Source organism: Lynx rufus, unplaced genomic scaffold (assembly GCF_022079265.1).
Source record: "Lynx rufus isolate CCGP_SWC_20201006 ecotype Redwood Valley unplaced genomic scaffold, mLynRuf1.p SCAF_18, whole genome shotgun sequence".
In the NCBI taxonomy this organism is placed as follows: domain Eukaryota; kingdom Metazoa; phylum Chordata; class Mammalia; order Carnivora; family Felidae; genus Lynx; species Lynx rufus.
This window is the reverse complement of record NW_025814832.1, coordinates 12,596,975-12,615,657: the sequence shown is the minus strand read 5'-3', so window position 1 is coordinate 12,615,657 and position 18,683 is coordinate 12,596,975. Positions and strand designations below refer to the sequence as shown.

At 44.8% G+C, this 18,683-nt stretch overlaps 1 protein-coding gene across 1 annotated transcript; it reads right to left on the bottom strand.

The window, feature by feature from the left end:
* Window positions 1-1,186: 1,186 nt before the first annotated feature.
* Window positions 1,187-11,511, bottom strand: CHCT1 (CHD1 helical C-terminal domain containing 1). Its single transcript, XM_047080909.1, has 6 exons — window positions 11,461-11,511; window positions 10,219-10,320; window positions 9,786-9,961; window positions 9,219-9,318; window positions 4,180-4,375; window positions 1,187-1,272 (listed from the first exon to the last, which is right to left on the bottom strand). The coding sequence occupies exons 1-6, from the start codon at window positions 11,509-11,511 to the stop codon at window positions 1,187-1,189; spliced, it is 711 nt and encodes a 236-aa protein (XP_046936865.1).
* Between the last annotated feature and the right edge of the window lie 7,172 nt (window positions 11,512-18,683).

Sequence of the window (18,683 nt, the reverse complement as noted above, 5' to 3'; positions counted from 1 at the left end):
TCTGCCCAGAGCCTGACGTGGGGCTCGAACCCATGAACCGTGAGATCATAATCTGAGCCAAAGTCGGACATTCAACTGACTGAGCCACCCAGGCGACCCTGTTGCTGTTTGTTGTTTGTTTGTTTTTTAATTTTTTAATGTTTTTGTTTATTTTTGAGAGAGAATAAGAGAGAGCATGAGCAGGGAGCAGGCAGAGAGAGAGAGAGAGAGAGAGACACAGTATCCAAAGCAGGCTACAGGCTGAGCCATCAGCACAGAGCCTGACGCAGGGCTCGAACTCATGAACTGTGAAATCATGACCTGAACTGAAGTCGGATGCTTAACTGACTGAGCCACCAAGGTGCCCCTGTTTGTTGTTTTTAAGGTGAAATGTACCAAGTTAATATTGGCAACTAATTTTTTTTTTTAATTTTAAACAGTAAGTAGACCACCACAACGGGCAAACAACTAACACATCAGTGGTCTGAATTCAGCATGCAGCTGCTGACTTTTGACCACCAGTTTGAACCGTCATCCCAGCTAAGGCTACTGATATGATTTCTTCTTTGGTCTCTGGCCTTCACCCTCTCTCACTTCCATGCACTGTGCTCACTGCCTCCGGAGCATCTCCCCAATCGCCAGGTCACATCAGCTCATTCCACTGCTTGACACCTCCCTTACCTCTCTCCCCCCAGGTTATCCAGGAGACCAAGTCCAGACAACTGAGGCAGACTGCCAGACTTCTCCCTTTCTGCTGCAAGGCCCCCTCCACTCTCCACTGTGCTCTCCCCTGGCACACATCACTCCTTTGTCACCTGCCGAGGTTTCCCTGTGCACCTCTATTCAGCCTGTTGTAATGTCTATTCATGTGTGTCTCCTGCACTAGAGTATGATGGTGATCACTTCTTATTCATCTGTGTTATTCATCTGTGTTATTCATACCTGCCAATCAGAAGGTAGCTGGCAAACATTTTTTAAATAAATTAAAAACACGAATGAATGATGATTGTTAGCCAAGTAAGGTAGAACTGTCTTAAGGTTGTTTATTTCCCGCCCCATTTATACGTAACTAAGACCTGAGCATCCTTCTGATAAAGACAGTTTTCTTCTTTCCCTTCATTGGTCCCAGCCCCCAGGGTGCAGAGGTGTTGAAGACAAGTGCTCTGGGACCCAGGGCAAGCTGGCCCTCTGTTCTAGCCTGATGTTCTTATGGGCAGGTCTCTGGAGTCTCTGGGGCTTCCTTAATTCTCTTATTCTCGAGTTTTGTTTTGTGAGGAAGTTTCCTTAGAGAATCTGAAAAGGGAAGGTCAAACACAGTCCTGATAACATCACAAAGAGTAAGAGAATCTCAGGCTGTAACATTCGGGGGATATGGTAAGGACAGAAAGGAAGAACAACACAATCTTATCTTAACTTGCAACCTATGTCCCTCTTTTCTCAAAGAACCCTGTGGCAGAGGAAGATGGTATCACCCTAATTTACAGATGAAGGATCTCACCCAAGCACAGAGTAAGGAAATAGCCCACCCAAAGCCCAAGGCAAGTTAGGGGCACAGTCAGGACTATACCATGTGTCTTGACTCTGATTCTTCCCCGCACCCCTCTCAGGTTTCATGCCCCAGGTCCCAGGACTTTGCTGCTAGACTGTTTGCAAACACCACCGCCATCTTTTTTCGTAAAAACGGACTTATGAACATAGAGTCAAAGAAACACCACATGGGATACATTTAATATCACTAATAGACTCAGTGATTGACCTTACTTAGCCCATTCCTGGTGGGCCCGCCAAATAGTGTGTGTTTTGTCATATTACCACAATGTGAAGAACACAACCTCAGCTCTACTGTATCCCAAACAAATGTTTAATGTGAATTCACCAAGACTTTCTATCTAAAGAGGAACAAGCTTTAAAAATGCCAAAAGGAAGCAACAAGAATCAAAAGTGGAACATTCGGCAGATCAGTGGCCTGATCTCCTCAACAAGTCAGGGTGTAAAAAGGAGGACATTGTTAGGTTAAAAGAGATGGAAGGGGCATAACCAGGGCAATACATGCTTGAGAAACCAGCACAAAAAAATATCTTTGACTACTTGGAAAATTTGAATATGAAGTATTTAATCCAACAATGAGATGAAATGAAAACGTTGACATGGAAGGTTGATCTAATTAACTGAAAAAAGCAAGTTCCAAGCAAAATCCTATACACAGCGAGGTCTCATTTGGCTAAAATACAGGTATTTATATGCGTAAAAAACATCTGGAAAGTGCTAGCAGTAGTGATAACAATGTGGTGTTTATATTTGCTTATTTTTGTTTATCGGTATTACCCGATTTTCTATGCTATGCTTATGTTTATAGGTAGGAATAAAATGTTATTTTAAGAATTACATTAAAAAAAAAAAAGAATTACACGAAAGCCAAAGTTCTTAACCTACCATGCAAGGCTTTTTCCTATTACCCCCCCACCCCCCCACCCCCACAGACCCTTCCATCCTCCCCTCCTCCCCATCCTGCACTTCTCCAACCTGTTCTTCCATTCACCTCCAGGCTCCGGACTGTCCGCTCATTGCCCCTCACCTTTCCTCTCTCCTCCTACTCTTCCTTCCCCCCTCCTCTCCTTTTCCCTTTTTTTTTTTAAATTTTTTTTTTTAACGTTTTTATTTATTTTTGAGACAGAGACAGAGCATGAACGGGGGAGGGGCAGAGAGAGAGGGAGACACAGAATCTGAAGCAGGCTCCAGGCTCTGAGCCATCAGCCCAGAGCCCGACGCGGGGCTCGAACTCACGGACCGTGAGATGGTGACCTGAGCTGAAGTCGGGACACTTAACCGACTGAGCCACCCAGGCGCCCCTCCTTTTCCCTTTCTTTAAAGCCTGTCCCAGAGTTACTTCCTCCAGTCAGCCTGTCCCACCCTTTGCCCTATGGCTTCAGATTGCTCATTTGTGCAAGGGGGACAATAATACCCTCCTCATGAGGATGTTGCAGGCATTAAGTGAAATAAAGAGATACAGAGCACCTGGTACAGGGAAAGGCTGACCCAAAAGCCCAGACCTCACTTTCCTGATCTGATTCGTGAGCTGCTTGGCCTACATCATCTTAATGACGTCTTGGCCTTCATCCCATTGTATGTTTTGCTTTCTCAATTTAAACTGCAGGCACCAGGGCCAAGGACCCTCACAGAGCCCAGACAGGGCTCTGGGTCTCTGGAATTGCCTAACTCGTGACCACCGCCCCCTCCCTATTCTCACCCCTGCTCTCCCACTCGGTGTAGCTATGACTGGTGGAAGAGGCCCCGAGAGCTGCTGGCCTGCATCAGCCCCAGGCAGCCTGACCCTCAGAGGAGCACCTGGTTCCAATTTAGGACCACACTTTGAGGTCCTAGGCCACCCTGTTTGCCTTTACTTTCTCCCCCAATAGCTAAGCAAGAGCAGCTAACTGGGGTCCCCGGAGCCAGATCCGGAAGAGGGAGGGGTAAGTGGCTCCCACATCTCTTTGCACCTCAGTGCACAGGAGGGGGACTTCGTAGGTTCCAACCTTGGCTGGGACCCCTTGCTGGAAAGTCTGTCCCTAACCCCACAGCCTCCGTCCAGTGCGCCAAGCGGTGCAATCACTGCAGAGACCAAAGCTGCTGGGAAGGCCATCCCCAGTCCATCTGACTTGACTTTCTCCCCGCCTTGGGAATGAACCACTCCCTTAGCCCGTAGCCACCTGAAACAGGGAGTAGGCAACCTGCCCCTGTTTGAAGCCCCCACTCTTGGCTGCTAGAAACTGTCTCTGCTTCTAGTCTTGTGGGAAAGTGCCTTCATTTAAACTGTTAACTGAAAAACGCAGGAACCAAAACTATATATCACAAGACCTCCGGAGGGAAATCATACAGAACACTGAAGGCAACACACCCAAATGTTACCTGTCATGGTCTCTGGGTAATGGGTGATTTTCCCCTCTTGTGTTTTATACTTATCTGTACATTTCAAACTTTCTATGATAAACATGCCTGCAGGCAGGGGGACAAAACAGAGAAAAGAAAAAAGTGCAGAAGAGGAAGGAGAATGGACAGAAAGAGAAATGGAGGGCTAAAAAGAAGATGGGAAGGGAAACGTGTCAGGCTGCTGGGGGTGGGTGGGGGGGCGGTTAGGGGGCATGTGGCACCGCGGGCGAGACCCCTCCTCCAGACATGGTTCCCACATGGAAGGGGCATTACCTTTCATGACCTGGATCTGGGATCTTGGCTCCCCCAGCAGGGAGGCCTCTCGGCCAGGGGCCTGCATCTTGGACAGCCTCTCCTTCATGCCGCTGATGTTGCCGTGCAGCCCCCAGGCACTGCAGAGCTTGGGCAGACTGTCTTCCTGGTTGGCCAGCAAGGAGCTCTCCGGGGTGTCCAGGGGACAGAACGCCACCTGCAATGGGCCCATAATGTTTAGAGAGTACGGAGAAGACAGGCCCCACACTCCAGAGCCCCAGCCCTGCCCTTGTTAGGAAATTACTGTGGTCTGGCTGCACCTCACACGTGCCTAGTCAGCAGGAACAAAGGGTCACAGATGTGGGAGAGAAACAGAGACACTGAGGCCAGGCTGCCAACTGTCTTTTATTGGGTGGTTATTTACTTTGATATACGTCCTCCAACTCTTAGTGTTATAGTATCTTTTTCTGTTCATTTCAAGTTCATATTCAAATTCTAGTTAGCTGGGGCTCCTGGGTGGGTCAGTTTAAGCATCCGACTTCGGCTTAGGTCATGATCTCATGGTTTGTGAGTTTGAGCCCTGCATTGGGCTCTCTGCTGTCAGCACAGAGCCCGCTTCAGATCCTCTCTCCCACTCTCTCTCTGCTCCTCTCCCCCAAAATAAATAAACATTAAAAAAAATTAATAAATAAATTCTGTTTAGTTAACATATAGTGTAGTATTAGTTTCAGGAGTAGAATTTAGTGATTTGTCACTTACATATAAGACCCAGTGCCCATCACAATAAATACCCTCCTTAATACCCATCACCCATCTAGCCTGTCCCCCACCCACCTCCCCTCCAACAAACAACCCTCAGTTTGTTCTCTATAGTTAAGAGTCTTAGGTTTGCCTCTCTTTTTTTTCCTTTCCCACATGTTCATCTGTTTTTATTTATTTTTTTGTTTATTTTTGAGAGATTGAGAGACAGAGCTTGAGTGGGTGAAGGGGCAGAGAGAGGGAGACACAGAATCCGAAGCAGGCTCCAGGCTCTGAGCTGTCAGCACAGAGCCCGACACCGGGCTTTGAATTCACGAATAGGGAGATCATTACCTGAGCCGAAGCCAGACATTTAACCAACTGAGCCACCCAGTCTTCCCTCATCTGTTTTGTTTCTTAAATTCCACGAGTGAGGGGCGCCTGGGTGGCTCAGTCAGTTGGGCGTCCAACTTCTGCTCAGGTCATGATCTCCCAGTTCCTGAGTTCGAGCCCCTAGTCGGGCTCTGTGCTGACCACTCAGGGTCTGGAGCCTGCTTCATATTCCGTGTCTCCCTTTCTCTCTGCTCCTCCCCCACTATGTTCTGTCTCTCTTCCCTTCAAAAATAAACATTATTATTTTTTAAGTTATTTATTTATTTTGAGAGAGAATGAGAGAGGGAGCATGAGCAGGGGAGGGACAGAGAGAGAGGGAGAGGGGGAGAAAGAATCCCAAGCAGGCCTTGCACTGTCAGCATAGAGCCCAATGCAGGGCTTGGTCTAACAAACCATGAGATCATGACCAGAGCCAAAATGAAGAGTCAGATACTTAACCAACTGAGCCACCCAGGTGCCCCCCAAAATAAACAAACATTAAAAAAAAATTCCACGAGTGAAATCATATGGTAGTCTTTCTCGGACTGACTTATTCCACTTAGCATAATACACTCTAGCTCCATCCATATCATCACAAATGTAAGATTTCGTTCTTTTCTATGACTAATATTCCATTGTGTATATGTACCACATCTCCTTTATCCATTCATTAGTCACTGGACATTTGGGCTCTTTCCACAGTTTGGCTATTGTTGATAATGCTGCTATAAACTTCGGGGTGCATGCCCCCTTCGAATCTGTATTTTTGTATTCTTTGGTAAAACACCTAGTAGTGTAATTGCTGGAACGTATGGCAGTTCTATTTTTAACTTTTTTTTTTTTAATTTTTTTTTTTCTTCAACGTTTTTATTTTATTTTTGGGACAGAGAGAGACAGAGCATGAACGGGAGAGGGGCAGAGAGAGAGGGAGACACAGAATCGGAAACAGGCTCCAGGCTCCGAGTCATCAGCCCAGAGCCTGACGCGGGGCTCGAACTCACGGACCGTGAGATCGTGACCTGGCTGAAGTCGGACGCTTAACCGACTGCGCCACCCAGGCGCCCCTATTTTTAACTTTTTGAGGAACCTCCATACTGTTTTCCAGAGTGGCTGCACCAATTTGCATTCCCACCAACAACGTAAGAGATCCCCTTTCTCCACATCCTCGCCAACACCTGTTGTTTCCTGTGTTGTTAATTTTAGCCATTCTGACAGGTGTGAGCTGATAACCTCATTGTAGTTTTGATTTGTATTTCCCTGATGATGAGTGATGTTGAACATTTTTTCATGTGTGTATTAGTCTAGAATTATAGCGTCTTACGCATTTCTTTGTAATGAAACAACGGTACTTATTTTAAAGTCCTTGACAAAATTAAAATTGAGAACCTGAAAATATCTTTTGAGATTTTCCTGGCCAGTGAAATCCAGGTATCACTAAAATGGCAACTCCTTGTATTCAGAGGAGGAATCACTGAAACGACTCACCCATTCATGTTCAGAGGAAGAAATAGAGACCCAAGGGGGAAAGGATTTCGTTAAAGCTGCCCAGCAAGAGTGAGGTGCCACAGTTAGAGGAGGGCTTTCCTCTGAACCAGATGTTTGAACCTGGCTCTTCCCTCTACTTGCTATGTGGTCTGGGTCAAGCTCTCTGCATTTGGTATCTTCATTTACACACTGTGAACACTATTTCTAGTTACCATGTAGGGTTACTTTTTTTTTCCCCCTAAATTGTTTACTTTTGAGAGAGAGAAACAGAGTGTGAGCAGGGGAGGGGCAGAGAGAGTGGGAGACACAGAATCTGAAGCAGGCTCCAGGCTCTGAGCTGTCAGCACAGAGCGAGATTCAGGGCTCAAACCCATGAGACATGAGATAATGACCTGAGCTGAGGTCGGACGCTTAACTGACTGAGCCACCCAGGTGCCCCAGGGTTACTTTTGAAGATCACGGGAGGGAACATAAAGTTCTGGAACATAGAAACTGTTACCCATGATTATTATTTTGAATTAGTGATTCTCAAAGTGTGCTCTGTGAGCCCCTGGGGGCCCCTGAAATATTTTGACCTCACTGACCCCCTGAAAAGTGGGGTCTACCCAAAGTGCAAGAGAGAAACCAATGGAGTCTAATGTAAGCCAGTGTGAAAAAGTCATTGATACAAATCCGAAAAGGCTACATACTGTGTGATTCCAACTATATGAAATTCTGGAAAAAGTAAAAACATTGAGATAGTAAAAAGATCAATGATTGGGGCGCCTGGGTGGCGCAGTCGGTTAAGCGTCCGACTTCAGCCAGGTCACGATCTCGCGGTCCGTGAGTTCGAGCCCCGCGTCGGGCTCTGGGCTGATGGCTCAGAGCCTGGAGCCTGTTTCCGATTCTGTGTCTCCCTCTCTCTCTGCCCCTCCCCCGTTCATGCTCTGTCTCTCTCTGTCCCAAAAATAAATAAACGTTGGAAAAAAAACATTTGGAAAAAAAAAAAAAAAGATCAATGATTGCCAGGAGTTTGGAGGGAAAGAATGAAAGGATGAATACGTGGAGGACAGGGCATTTTAAGGCACCAAAACTATCCTGTATGCTTTGTAATGGTGGATACATGTCATTATGCAGTTGTCAAAACCTATTAAATGTACAACACAAAGAGTGGGCCCTAATGTAAGCTACGGACATTACTTAGTTAATAATGTGTCAATACTGGATCACCAATGGTAACAAATGTACCTCTCTAATGCAAGATGCTAATAATAAGGAAAACAAGAGGGGGTAGTATATGGGAAACATCTGAACTTTCTACCCAATTTTTTTGTAAACCTAAAAGTGCTAAAAAAAGAAAAAGAAGTATTTTATAACGTTCATTCATATGGTTTCAGATTCCACATTGCTACTAAGTAGCTGCCACTTGTTGAGTTTTGGTGTGGTAGCAAAGAAAAATATACAGGGGCATCTGGATGGCTCAGCAGGTTAAGCGTCCAACTCTTGCTCAGCTCAGGTGGCAATCTCACTATCATGAGAGTCGAGCCCCGCATTGGGCTATTCACCGAACATGGAGTCTGCTCTCTCTCTCTCTCTCTCTCTCTGCCCCTCTCCCTTGCTCTCTCTTTCTCTCAAAGTAAATAAATTAAAAAAAATATCCATAACTATCTGAAAATGCTAATAAAATATTCCTCTCTTCTCTAACTATACAGTTGTGCAAGTCTGGGTTTTCATCATGTACTTAAGCCAAATCACATATCATAAGAGATTGTAGAAGCAGATATGAGAACACAGCTGAGCTGTCTTCTATTAAGCCAGACACTAAAGAGATTTGCAAAAATGTAAAACAATGCTATTCTTCTCACTAATTTTTTTGGTTTTGGAAAATACAGATATTTCTTGTAAAAATTATTTATGTTAAAATGTAGTGGGCTCCTTGCTTTTATTTTTAATTGGATTAGTAAGTACTTATTTTGAATTTTTTCTTTAGTTTTAATTTTGGATGAGGCAAATATCGATTGATATAACCTACATAAATGCTTTTGGGGCTTCTCAATGGTTTTTTAAGAGAGTGAACATGACCTGAAACCAAAATGTTTGAGAGTCACTGTTTTTGACCAAAGCCAGGCCAGGCTGTTGCTAGTCTTTGGAGCCTTCCCCAAGCTGGCTGTGCCTTTCTGCCTGGCCTCAACCGTCCCCACCTATAGCTCCTCAGGAAGGTCCCTGCCCTTGTTAACATCAGGGTGTTGGTGTGGAGAGTATCAAGAACTTGAAGTTGAGCCTCTGCCCTCTTTAGCCCCACTTCGCCCCCTATAGGGATAAAGGTAGGGGCAGTGGGGTGTTCCCCAGCCAGTGAGTGTGGAAATGACTGGAAGGATGCTGGTGGTATCAGAGGGACCCTCAGCCCCAGGCCTCCCCCCCCAATCCAAGAATATACCAGCCAACCCTCAGCCAGGCCTGGGGAGGAGCTTTCCTGAGCGCCTCACCAGGAACTTGGCTGTCTGGTTGCTCTTGGTGTACTTGTAGAGCCTGCGAAGCTGTTTTGCCTCCAGTTCTGAGAAGAGAGAGACAAATCGCCAGAGCATCCTGCAGGGGAGAAACCAAGGCTGAGGGAGGCAGAGCACAGCCCCTCTCCCTTCAGCATTTGTCTTGTGTCCAGGACCCACCCAGGGAGAAATGGACCACATGCTGCCTCCTTGGATTTCGCTGGGGACGTGGAGAGGTGGAAATTTGCTAGACCTTGAATACCCCAACCTGGTGATGGGCACCCACACCACACAGCAGTTGTTCAGAGGTCATTCTCCAGAGTCAGGAGAGTCCTTTGTCCACTGTGTACGTAGCTGCCATGAATCAATGCTGCCCTGAGTAACTAGAGATCCCATTCTCTCCACCCCCTGTTCACCATGCTCACTCTAGGATCCTGACTCTTTCACATAAAGATGAAGGAATGAAGGACTCAGGGATCTTGACTGAGGTGGGACCTTGAATCGGGGGTGGGAAAGGTATGTGGCCCAGGAGTGGGAATAGTGGGAAGGGCAAGGAGGCTGCCCTACTTCCTCCAGTGCTTGATTTCCCAGGTTCGGCAGTAGTGTTGCAGAAAGGTGTTGATGTGGTCCCCTAGGGCCACCAGGCTCTGCTTCATGTACTTTAGCTTCTTCTTCTGGGGAAGGTCCCTGGGCAGGTGCAACTTTCGCAGGAACTTCTTCAGTGGCCTTAGATATTCTTTACACTGAGGAGGCAACAGGTCAAGTGAGGGGTCATAGGAGAAAAGAGGTAGATGGGCAGCCCCAAGTAACCAGAAGCCTTTATGAGCCAGGAAGTGTTAAGCGGGTTAAGTAAGGAGGCTCCAGTCAAGCTCCTGCCCCACTTCCTTCCCAAGAGCATGACAAGTGGGACAATAAGCTATGGTTCTGAGGCCTGCCAATTCTGATCCAGGTCTCCTGACCTGTAGGGAACAAGAGACAGGGTCCTGGGCTGGCCCCTTACAATTTTGAAGGTGTCCTGGTCCAGACCCTTGGCATGGCGTACAAGTGAGTCTCCAGAATGGGTGGTGCAGGAGCTCTTCTCTAAGTAGGGTGCATCTGTCACCTGGGAAGAGGCAGGAGGCAATGGTCATCTGGGGAGCTTAGGCAGGTGCTCTTGAGGGGCAGTGCTAGGCAACCAGTGGTCCAAATTCCAGCCAAAGCCCTTCTCCATTTTCCCTGAGGACCCTTTCTTGGCCCAGTCCTGAAGCAGTAAGCCCTAGGAAAGAAACCCATCCCTGAACATCCCTGCTTAGGAAACCTAGAATGCCCTACCCATTTCTTTTATAATAATTATAGCACAGAATAGTAGTTAATTGTACAAATCACTTGATAAACATGAACTCATTTTATTCTCCCACAAATTCTGTGAGGTTAGATATCATTATCCCTGGTTACAGATAAGAACACTTTGAGGCGCCAAGAGATGTAAGAAACTCCTTGGGGGAATGAGCAAGGAGTCATTTATTCATTCATTCAAACAAACATTTACTGAGTGCCTAAGCCCCAGGACCACCTCTAACCTTTAGCATCATGCCATGATAACAGGCACTCAGAAAACCATGTGACAGTGATGGTGATGAGGAGGAGATTTCTGACAGCAAAAGTGGGCCCCCCAAAAGCTGAAAATTAATGAAGACAAAGTGACTACGAAATAATAAAGTCAAAGCACAGGATTAAACTGACATGGTGGGATTTGCACCTGACCTTTCAAAAGCCTCTCAGAAAAGGGAGCATTAATTCTTGCTTGTGCTCAGGGGGAACAAGGAAGATCCCGGCCCAGACCACTCTGAAGGGAGAGACCAGGGAAACGGAGGAAAGTAGATGGAGAGAGTATGTATCTGAGGCTCCTCCAGGCCCCAGAGAGAGGGGACTCTGGCCGATCAACTCTATAAACACACCCCTCACACCACACAACCACACACACAGACCATGACACAAGTGTACACACACACGTACACACACACACACACACACATGCCCTTGTGTCTCCATAACCAACAATCATCTTGCCAGGAATACACGTCTTTGATAAACTTGTGTTTGAATGAATTATCCTTTTGTTCTTTTGGTCTCTTGCTAACTTGTGTACATCAACATTTTTCCTTCTTCTTTCCTTCCCTTAATTTCATGTTCTCTGCTTTCCAAGACTAGCCTCTCAAGGACCTTCTTTCTTCCTTCCCTCACATCCCTCACCCCACTTCACCTTCTTTAGGGGCTTGTCTCTTTCACCCCCTTGCCCATTTGAGGCCTCCATCTCAACAGGTGCACTGGGGGGCTCCAGAGTGGCACTCCTTATATCCCCTCAGGCTTCTGACCTACTGCTTCTGTGATCTGAGTGTCTCAAAGGGTGGGCAGGTTGGCTCCAGAACTCAGAGTGAAACCATGGCAACTGCCAACACAGAGCCTAGCTCCCCTCCCCCTGCCAGGCCCTCATTCTTAGGGGTGGCCCATCCATCTTGTTCAACTGGGAACTGGAACAGGGAAGTGAGCAAGATGTGCCGGGTAGACCCAGGACTTTCTTAGAGCTCACAGCTGGCCAGGAGGGGCTGGCACCTCTTCTCCCAGGAGAACTGTCAGATGCTAGTGTTTGTGAACACTGGTAAGACTTGTGAAGTAATTTTCTTGCATGTGTACCATTCACGACTCCTCAGTCACACCGTGGGCTTCCTGAGATGAAGACCATGGTTTATAACATTTCTTTCTGGATTTGGGGCAAAGGACTAGAGGGTACACCAAGAGAATTGAATACAGTAAATCTCTACTGAGATCTTCTACTCCTCTGTAGCCTCCAGGAAGTTAATAAGTCAATTGTGTTGGGTGTTGGTTGAAGAGTGGTGGTGTTTTGAGGGAGTGTGCAAAAAATACAAGCCACCAGGTATTATCTCAATTAATCCTCACAACAACTGAGGTGGTACCATCAGTGATCCCATTTCATAGAAGAGGAGCCCAGACGCATAGAGGTCCCGTGACTTGCACAGGTCGGAGGCCACTAAGTGGGGCGAGGGGCTTTCTGTTGGATCCCAACCGCTCTAGCCTTTCCCACCGACACCGCCCTCCAAGGAGAGTAAGCGCTGCCGGCGGGGTCCCTGCGTCTCCCCGGCCGGTTCAGCCCGTGAGTTCTCGGAGGCGCGAAATCCGACCTCTCCCCTCACGCGGCCCCAGAGCCCGCTCGCGACCTCCACCAGCGCGCACCGCGGGGTACGGCGCTGATGGGACCGTTGCAGCCTCCGTTTACACAACCCGCATCTTCTTCCCTGCGACGCTGAAGTCCGTCTCCAGGCCGTTGCCCTCATGTCCTCTGCGCCCGGGGCCCGTGTCCTCCAAGTCCATGCTTTCCACTTCCTCTCCTGCCTTCGGCCGCGCGGGGTCGGGTCGGATCGCCGTGGCCAAACGAGCCGGGCTAGTATTCCCCACCCTCCAGACCCCGCAAGGGTCGTCCCAGGCCTCCCTCTCGCCATCTGGCGGCGGTACCTGCACCTGATAGGGACATTGTGGCTCCTGATAGTCCTAGGGGAATATGGCTCTCCTCCAAACTGGAAGGTGTGTTCTCTGAGCATTAATCCAGGACTATTTTATGGCTATTAAGGAAAATTAGGGGCGCCTGAGTGGCTCAGGTTAAGCTTCGGACTTCGGCTCAGGTCATGATCTCACAGTTCCTGAGTTGGAGCCCCCCGCCCGGCTCTGTGCTGGCAGCTCAGAGTCTGGAGCCTGCTTCGGATTCTATGGCTCCCTCTCTGTCTCTCTGCCCCTCCGCTGCGCGCGCGCTCTCTCTCTCTCTCTCAAATATAAAACATGAAAATGGACTTTAAAAAAAGAAGGAAAATTATATTTGCAAGAGTACGGGGAAAGGGGCTCTCTTACTTCTGGGAATAATGCAAAATGTTAAATGTACATTCCCTTCGGCCCACAAATTCTACTTCCAGGAGTTGGTCCCGAGAGAAAATGTATGTATGAGGACGGTTGCAGTGGTGACAATTTGGAAAAAACTGAAGTATCATCAGTAGGAAAGGGTAAATAAATTATGGGACACCAATACTTAAAAATACTACTCTATTAAATAGTAAACAAAATTAATTTTAAAAATGCCTCACGACCAAAATACTACTAATTATTGAAACATTATTTTATATTTATATAGTAATAACTAAAATTAAAAATGTTTTAATTTCAACTTTACATCTATATTTAACAAATGGGAAACAAGACCTAAAGCAGCATGTCTGGTATGATTCCATTTTTGAAAGTATGTAATTATACATGCATAGAAAATGTATCCTGAAAGATACACTTCAAAATGATTTTTCATTTTTTGGGCATATTGTCTGCATTTAAGCAATAATGAATATGCTTTACATTTACAGTAAAAAAGAGAGAGAGAGCTGAATCTGTTTTTAAAAGGAATAAATAACATCATTAACAATGTGATATAATACTAAGTTTAAACACAGAACACAAAAGAGTATTACATTATAACTCTTACTTAGATAAGTTGACATGAATATGGACCGACACTGGAAGAAAACAGTAAAAAGAAACAAGGAATTGAATATAGATATAGATGTTATATATCTATCCTTCCCCCTGCCCCAAATAATATTTACAATCGAGAAGGGGGAAGTAAGTCAGAATCTCAAAGCTTATCTGTCCCTGCCTGCTCCCTCAACCCACTCCACTTCTCTTCCCTCCAGAGCCTCCAACAAGTCCTAGACTCTGGATGCCTGCCCTAGTCCCATAAGCATTTTATTATCAACCTTAGGGAGTAGCCTGAAGAGACCATTGAGTCTGACAGCAGCCAGGAATAATGGCTCAACACTCAACATTAACTAAAACAAAATAAAAATCCATTGCCTTTGGGAGACAGTCTTCAAAATCCACCCAGTTAGCTGAAAATGACTCTAAAATGGCCGGTTAGCAAATCAACTCATTGACCTGAGTTATTCCTCCAATAGTTAATTTTGAAAACTCTATGTGCCATATACTTCAGGCAGGTGGGTCTGGAGTGGAGAAGGTGGGGGTGAGGATGTTAATTTGTTCACCCTCTACTCCATGCAGGCTGGCATGTTTCTTAATGGTATGGGCCAGTTGCATAAACATCATGTCTCACTCATACCCTCTAGTGACCAGATAGAGCTCATGAAATTTTTGTTGTATACCCTGAACTCAGTGAACAGGGAAAACAACTCTTGGCATCCACTGTCTATGCATCCTCTCATAGACTTGAAGATCTTTCTTCAAAAGAAGCCTCTTGATCTTGTTCTGAATTGTCCAGTTATCCAATTAGAATTGTATCAAGTCTCCAAAAAAAGGAAGACCACTCAAACTCCCATCATAGCTGAAGTGCTGGGTCTGGAGGAAATGGGACAGTTCCCAGCTGAGGGCCAAGGCGTCCCTAATCCAAGGCCATGAAGGACTCTTATCACTACCTGAGGCAGAGTCTCTTAACATGGGGTTCACTGATAGACTTGAGGGAGTCAACAAACCCTTTGAAATTCTAACTAGCGAGTTATATGTGAGGACCTGTAGCTTTCATCAGGTAATCAGAGAGGTCTGTAGCCCTAAAGAAGTTAAGAACCAATGATCTAAGAGGTCTAACCTAAGGATGTAGACCTTCTCAGCAGTGGTTTTTCAGATGGGTCTTTAAATCTGAGCTCTTGGAAGCCCTCAATTGTGAGAAATGCCAGAACACAGCTAATCTGGAAAGAAACAGGATAAAGGAAGAAGGCAAGGGGGTTATAGGCCTAACTATAACCATATTCCAGACCTAAACCAAGAAACCAGTGACAAACGAGAAAGCCAGTAAAATCCTTGACTGTGTCCAGTAAAGCTGAAGTACTGCATCCCCTACCAACAGCCTATGCCCGTCCCTCACCAATGGGAATGAAGCTCCTCCTGCACCAATCCCAGGGTGAGAGCCTGTCAAGGTAGGGCCTATAGGCGTGACACCTTTCCCTCTCACCCTGGCAGGACATAGGCACATCTCTGCATGCTGGTCAGAAGCATCTCTTCATCTCTTCTCTGCTCAAAATAGTTCTCAAAAATATTTGGTACTTTTTCCTTCACTCCTATCTGATGTTTACTGTAGTTTTCCATTTATGGAGCCCTGGTTTAATTTCACTTTTTTTTTTTTTTTTGGTAGCAATGTTTTAATTTGGGCTTTATGTGCTCTAAAAATATCTTGTCAGGATATCAAAATAACACCACAGAATGGCAAACTCATAACTTCAAAGCATGTTTCTAAACAATTTAATGATATGCAAGCTTTCTGAGATGGTGTTAAATTGCTGAGCCTAATGATTTCCACTTGCCTCTCTCTGGAAGGTGTTCTTTCCTAAGATGGGAAGCAGGGAGACAGGCTGGAGAGAACTGTATAGTCAACAAATATTGGAGTTGGGAAGGATTTCGGAGAGAAAAAATGTCACCCTCAAATTTGCTACAAGTCATGCAAGTTCTCCCTGTAGGACTTACTCTCACCTCCTCTCCTTTAGGACACCACAGTTTTACCCCCTGCCCTCAGTCTAGATCTGGTGGTACTGGGGGTTAATATCAGGTTTTCCAGACTGAGAAAAATTCCAATGAGAAAAGTCACCTCAGACTTTCAGAATCTCCCAGGAAGGCCTAGGAACCAATATTTTAATAGGTCCCGGGGAATTCTTATCATCAGGCAAATTTGGAAGAGGCTATGTGGTGAGGTGAATCCCAAATTGGCCCTTGTTTAGATGCAATTGGATAAATTATGTTTTCAGTGTTGTGCCAGAGCTGGCTCTAACAGGCTTATGAGAGCAGATTACTAAATTTTCAGGAATTTTGCCAGCTGTTTGTTGAACAGACATTATTAAGTAATATTGAAAGCAGGGACTCGAATACATACTTGTACACCAGTGTTCATAGCACCATTATTCACAACAGCCAAAAGGTGGGTACAACCCAAATGTTCATCAACACATGAATGGATAAACAAAACGTGGTATATACATACAATAGAATTTTATTCAGCCAAAAAAAGGAATGAGATTTTTATCTGTGCTGCCGGATGGATGACTCTAGCAAGCATTATGCTAAATGAAATAAGCCAGATACAAAAGAACAAAGATTGTATGATTAAATATCTAGCACAGGAAAATTCATAGAGACAGAAGTAGAACAGAAGTTACCAGCATGGGAGGAAGGAAGAATAATTACAGAGTTTCTGTTTGGGATGATAAAAAAAGTTCTGGAAATAGTGGTGGTAGTTATACAACACTGTGAGTATACTTAATGCCACTAAATTGTACACTTAATGAAGGTTAAAGTGGTAAATTTTATGCTATGTATAAGACAATAAAAAAGTTACTTCTGTAAAAATAAAATTAAATATCAACTTAAAATGAAAGAAATGACATGGAAAACAAAATACTTAACACCCTTCCTATTTATTTTTCAACATTTAATAGTTATCTTTGCCCTTGAGGTTATTTGTGTCTGTTGTATCTGTGTAGTAGAAATACTATATAATCGTATGCTGAGGAGCATTCCTTCCCAACTGCACATCCAGTGATGTTACATTGGTCACTGGATGTTGGCCATAGTGGAAATATTTACACAAGAGAAATTAAAACCACTGCAAATCAGGGTCCTCTCCTCCCCACCAAACTGTTAAGCATTTGCCCGCACACCACTCTTTCCAAACCGTAACTTCCTCAATGGCAAAGAGGAAATAACAAAACTTATCACATAGAGTTTCTCTGAGGATTAAAGATACTTCAATGTGGGAATTGATGGAGGTTAACTAAACTTATTGTGAGGATCATTTCACAATATATACATATATCAAATCATTATGTTGTACACCTTAAGCTAATACAATGTTATATGTCAATTAAGAATTAAAAATTGTTTTAAGATTTTTCAGGTGAAAGTGCCCATCCATGTGACTGCCACATAGGAAGTGTTTGTTTAGCATTCCCTTTCACTGGAGACCATGAGCTCCTCAAGAACAAAATCCTGCTCAAATTAGCTTTCTATCCTCCAGATCTCTATTACAGGAGCTCAATAAATGTTTGTTGAGTTGAATAAATGAATGAATGGATGGCTGTTCCCATTACAAATGGAGAAAATGTTATTATCTTATCAGTGAGCACCAGAATTACTTTTAGGAGAGGAAGTAACTTCACTAGCTGGGGGCAGAAGGTGAGATCTGAGGGTAAGGCAAAAAGAGATAGCCAAGCTGCTTTGAAAGAGAAAATGAGAAGTATTTGGCCTTTGGTTTTGTTTTTGATCTAGAAAAGGGTGTCAGAAGAGAGAGGAGGAGAGAAGGGACACTACGGAGATAGAAACTACCAAAATAGATGATGAGAGGCTGGGTCACCATGGGACAAGGTGAAGGCTGGGTAGGATGGGCCCTACACTTCCAATAAGGCATGCCTGGGGAAGGATGACCCAAAGGATGAATATGGGTTGTATTCGTTTGCTGTAAGGCATGGGATGCAACATTTCATTAGAACCTCTGTCTACTCTACTTGACAGCTTTGGAGTTGTGTTTATTTTAGAATGAGATGCAACAAAAAGAAACTGGGCTATCTATCCTATTTTGGGCCCAGGCTGCCAGTGAGAGATAAGGGGCAGCAACAAGATATGGTACAGAGGAAAAAATGTGGCAGAGGCAAGAAATGTGATCAGAAGGGACCACCATGATGACATAAATCCTGGGAGTTTGGAGAAAACTTGAGAAACACTCTTCCATGGTTTATAGATTGGAGAGCTGAATCAACTCTCTCTAGATTTTAAAGAGCTGGGAGATCTTAGTTGCCAATGGATTATATTCAATTAATGTTGACATTTTTATAGCTATGTAATGTTCCATTGCTTCACCAGTGGGCATTAATACACTTTGGCTTATTCCTATTGCTCAGAGACTATATTCCTATAATTCCTATAGACTTTGAGAGGATTCTTTGTCTTTTTGGACTCCTGTTGGAATTAGGAATGTTCTGGGTAAATCCATAAAACGTAAAGCCATTATAATGTCAAACTACCCTACTCCCTTACAAAATATTTTTTGATGTCCAGCAAAATCTGAGCTATCTGAAGAACAGAGTAGGAAAATAGAATGGTAGTAACTTTACAGTGAAGAAGCCTGGTAGACACTAAATTAACCTAGTGAAGAAGGTTAACATTATCAGTGGTGTCATGTGGATTTCATGTACTACTAGATGTGATGTATGATGAGAAGAGGACTTTATTTCTGCAGTATTCTTTCAAAAACAAAACAAAACAAAAACAAACAAAAACATAACCCCAATCTAATCATGAGAAAAAAATCAGACAAACCCAGATTGGGAGACATTATACAGGATATCTGGCCAGAACTCAAGTTTGACAAGGTCATGAAAAATGAGACACTAAGAAACTGTCACATACTAGAGAAGACTGGGGAGACATGACAGCGAA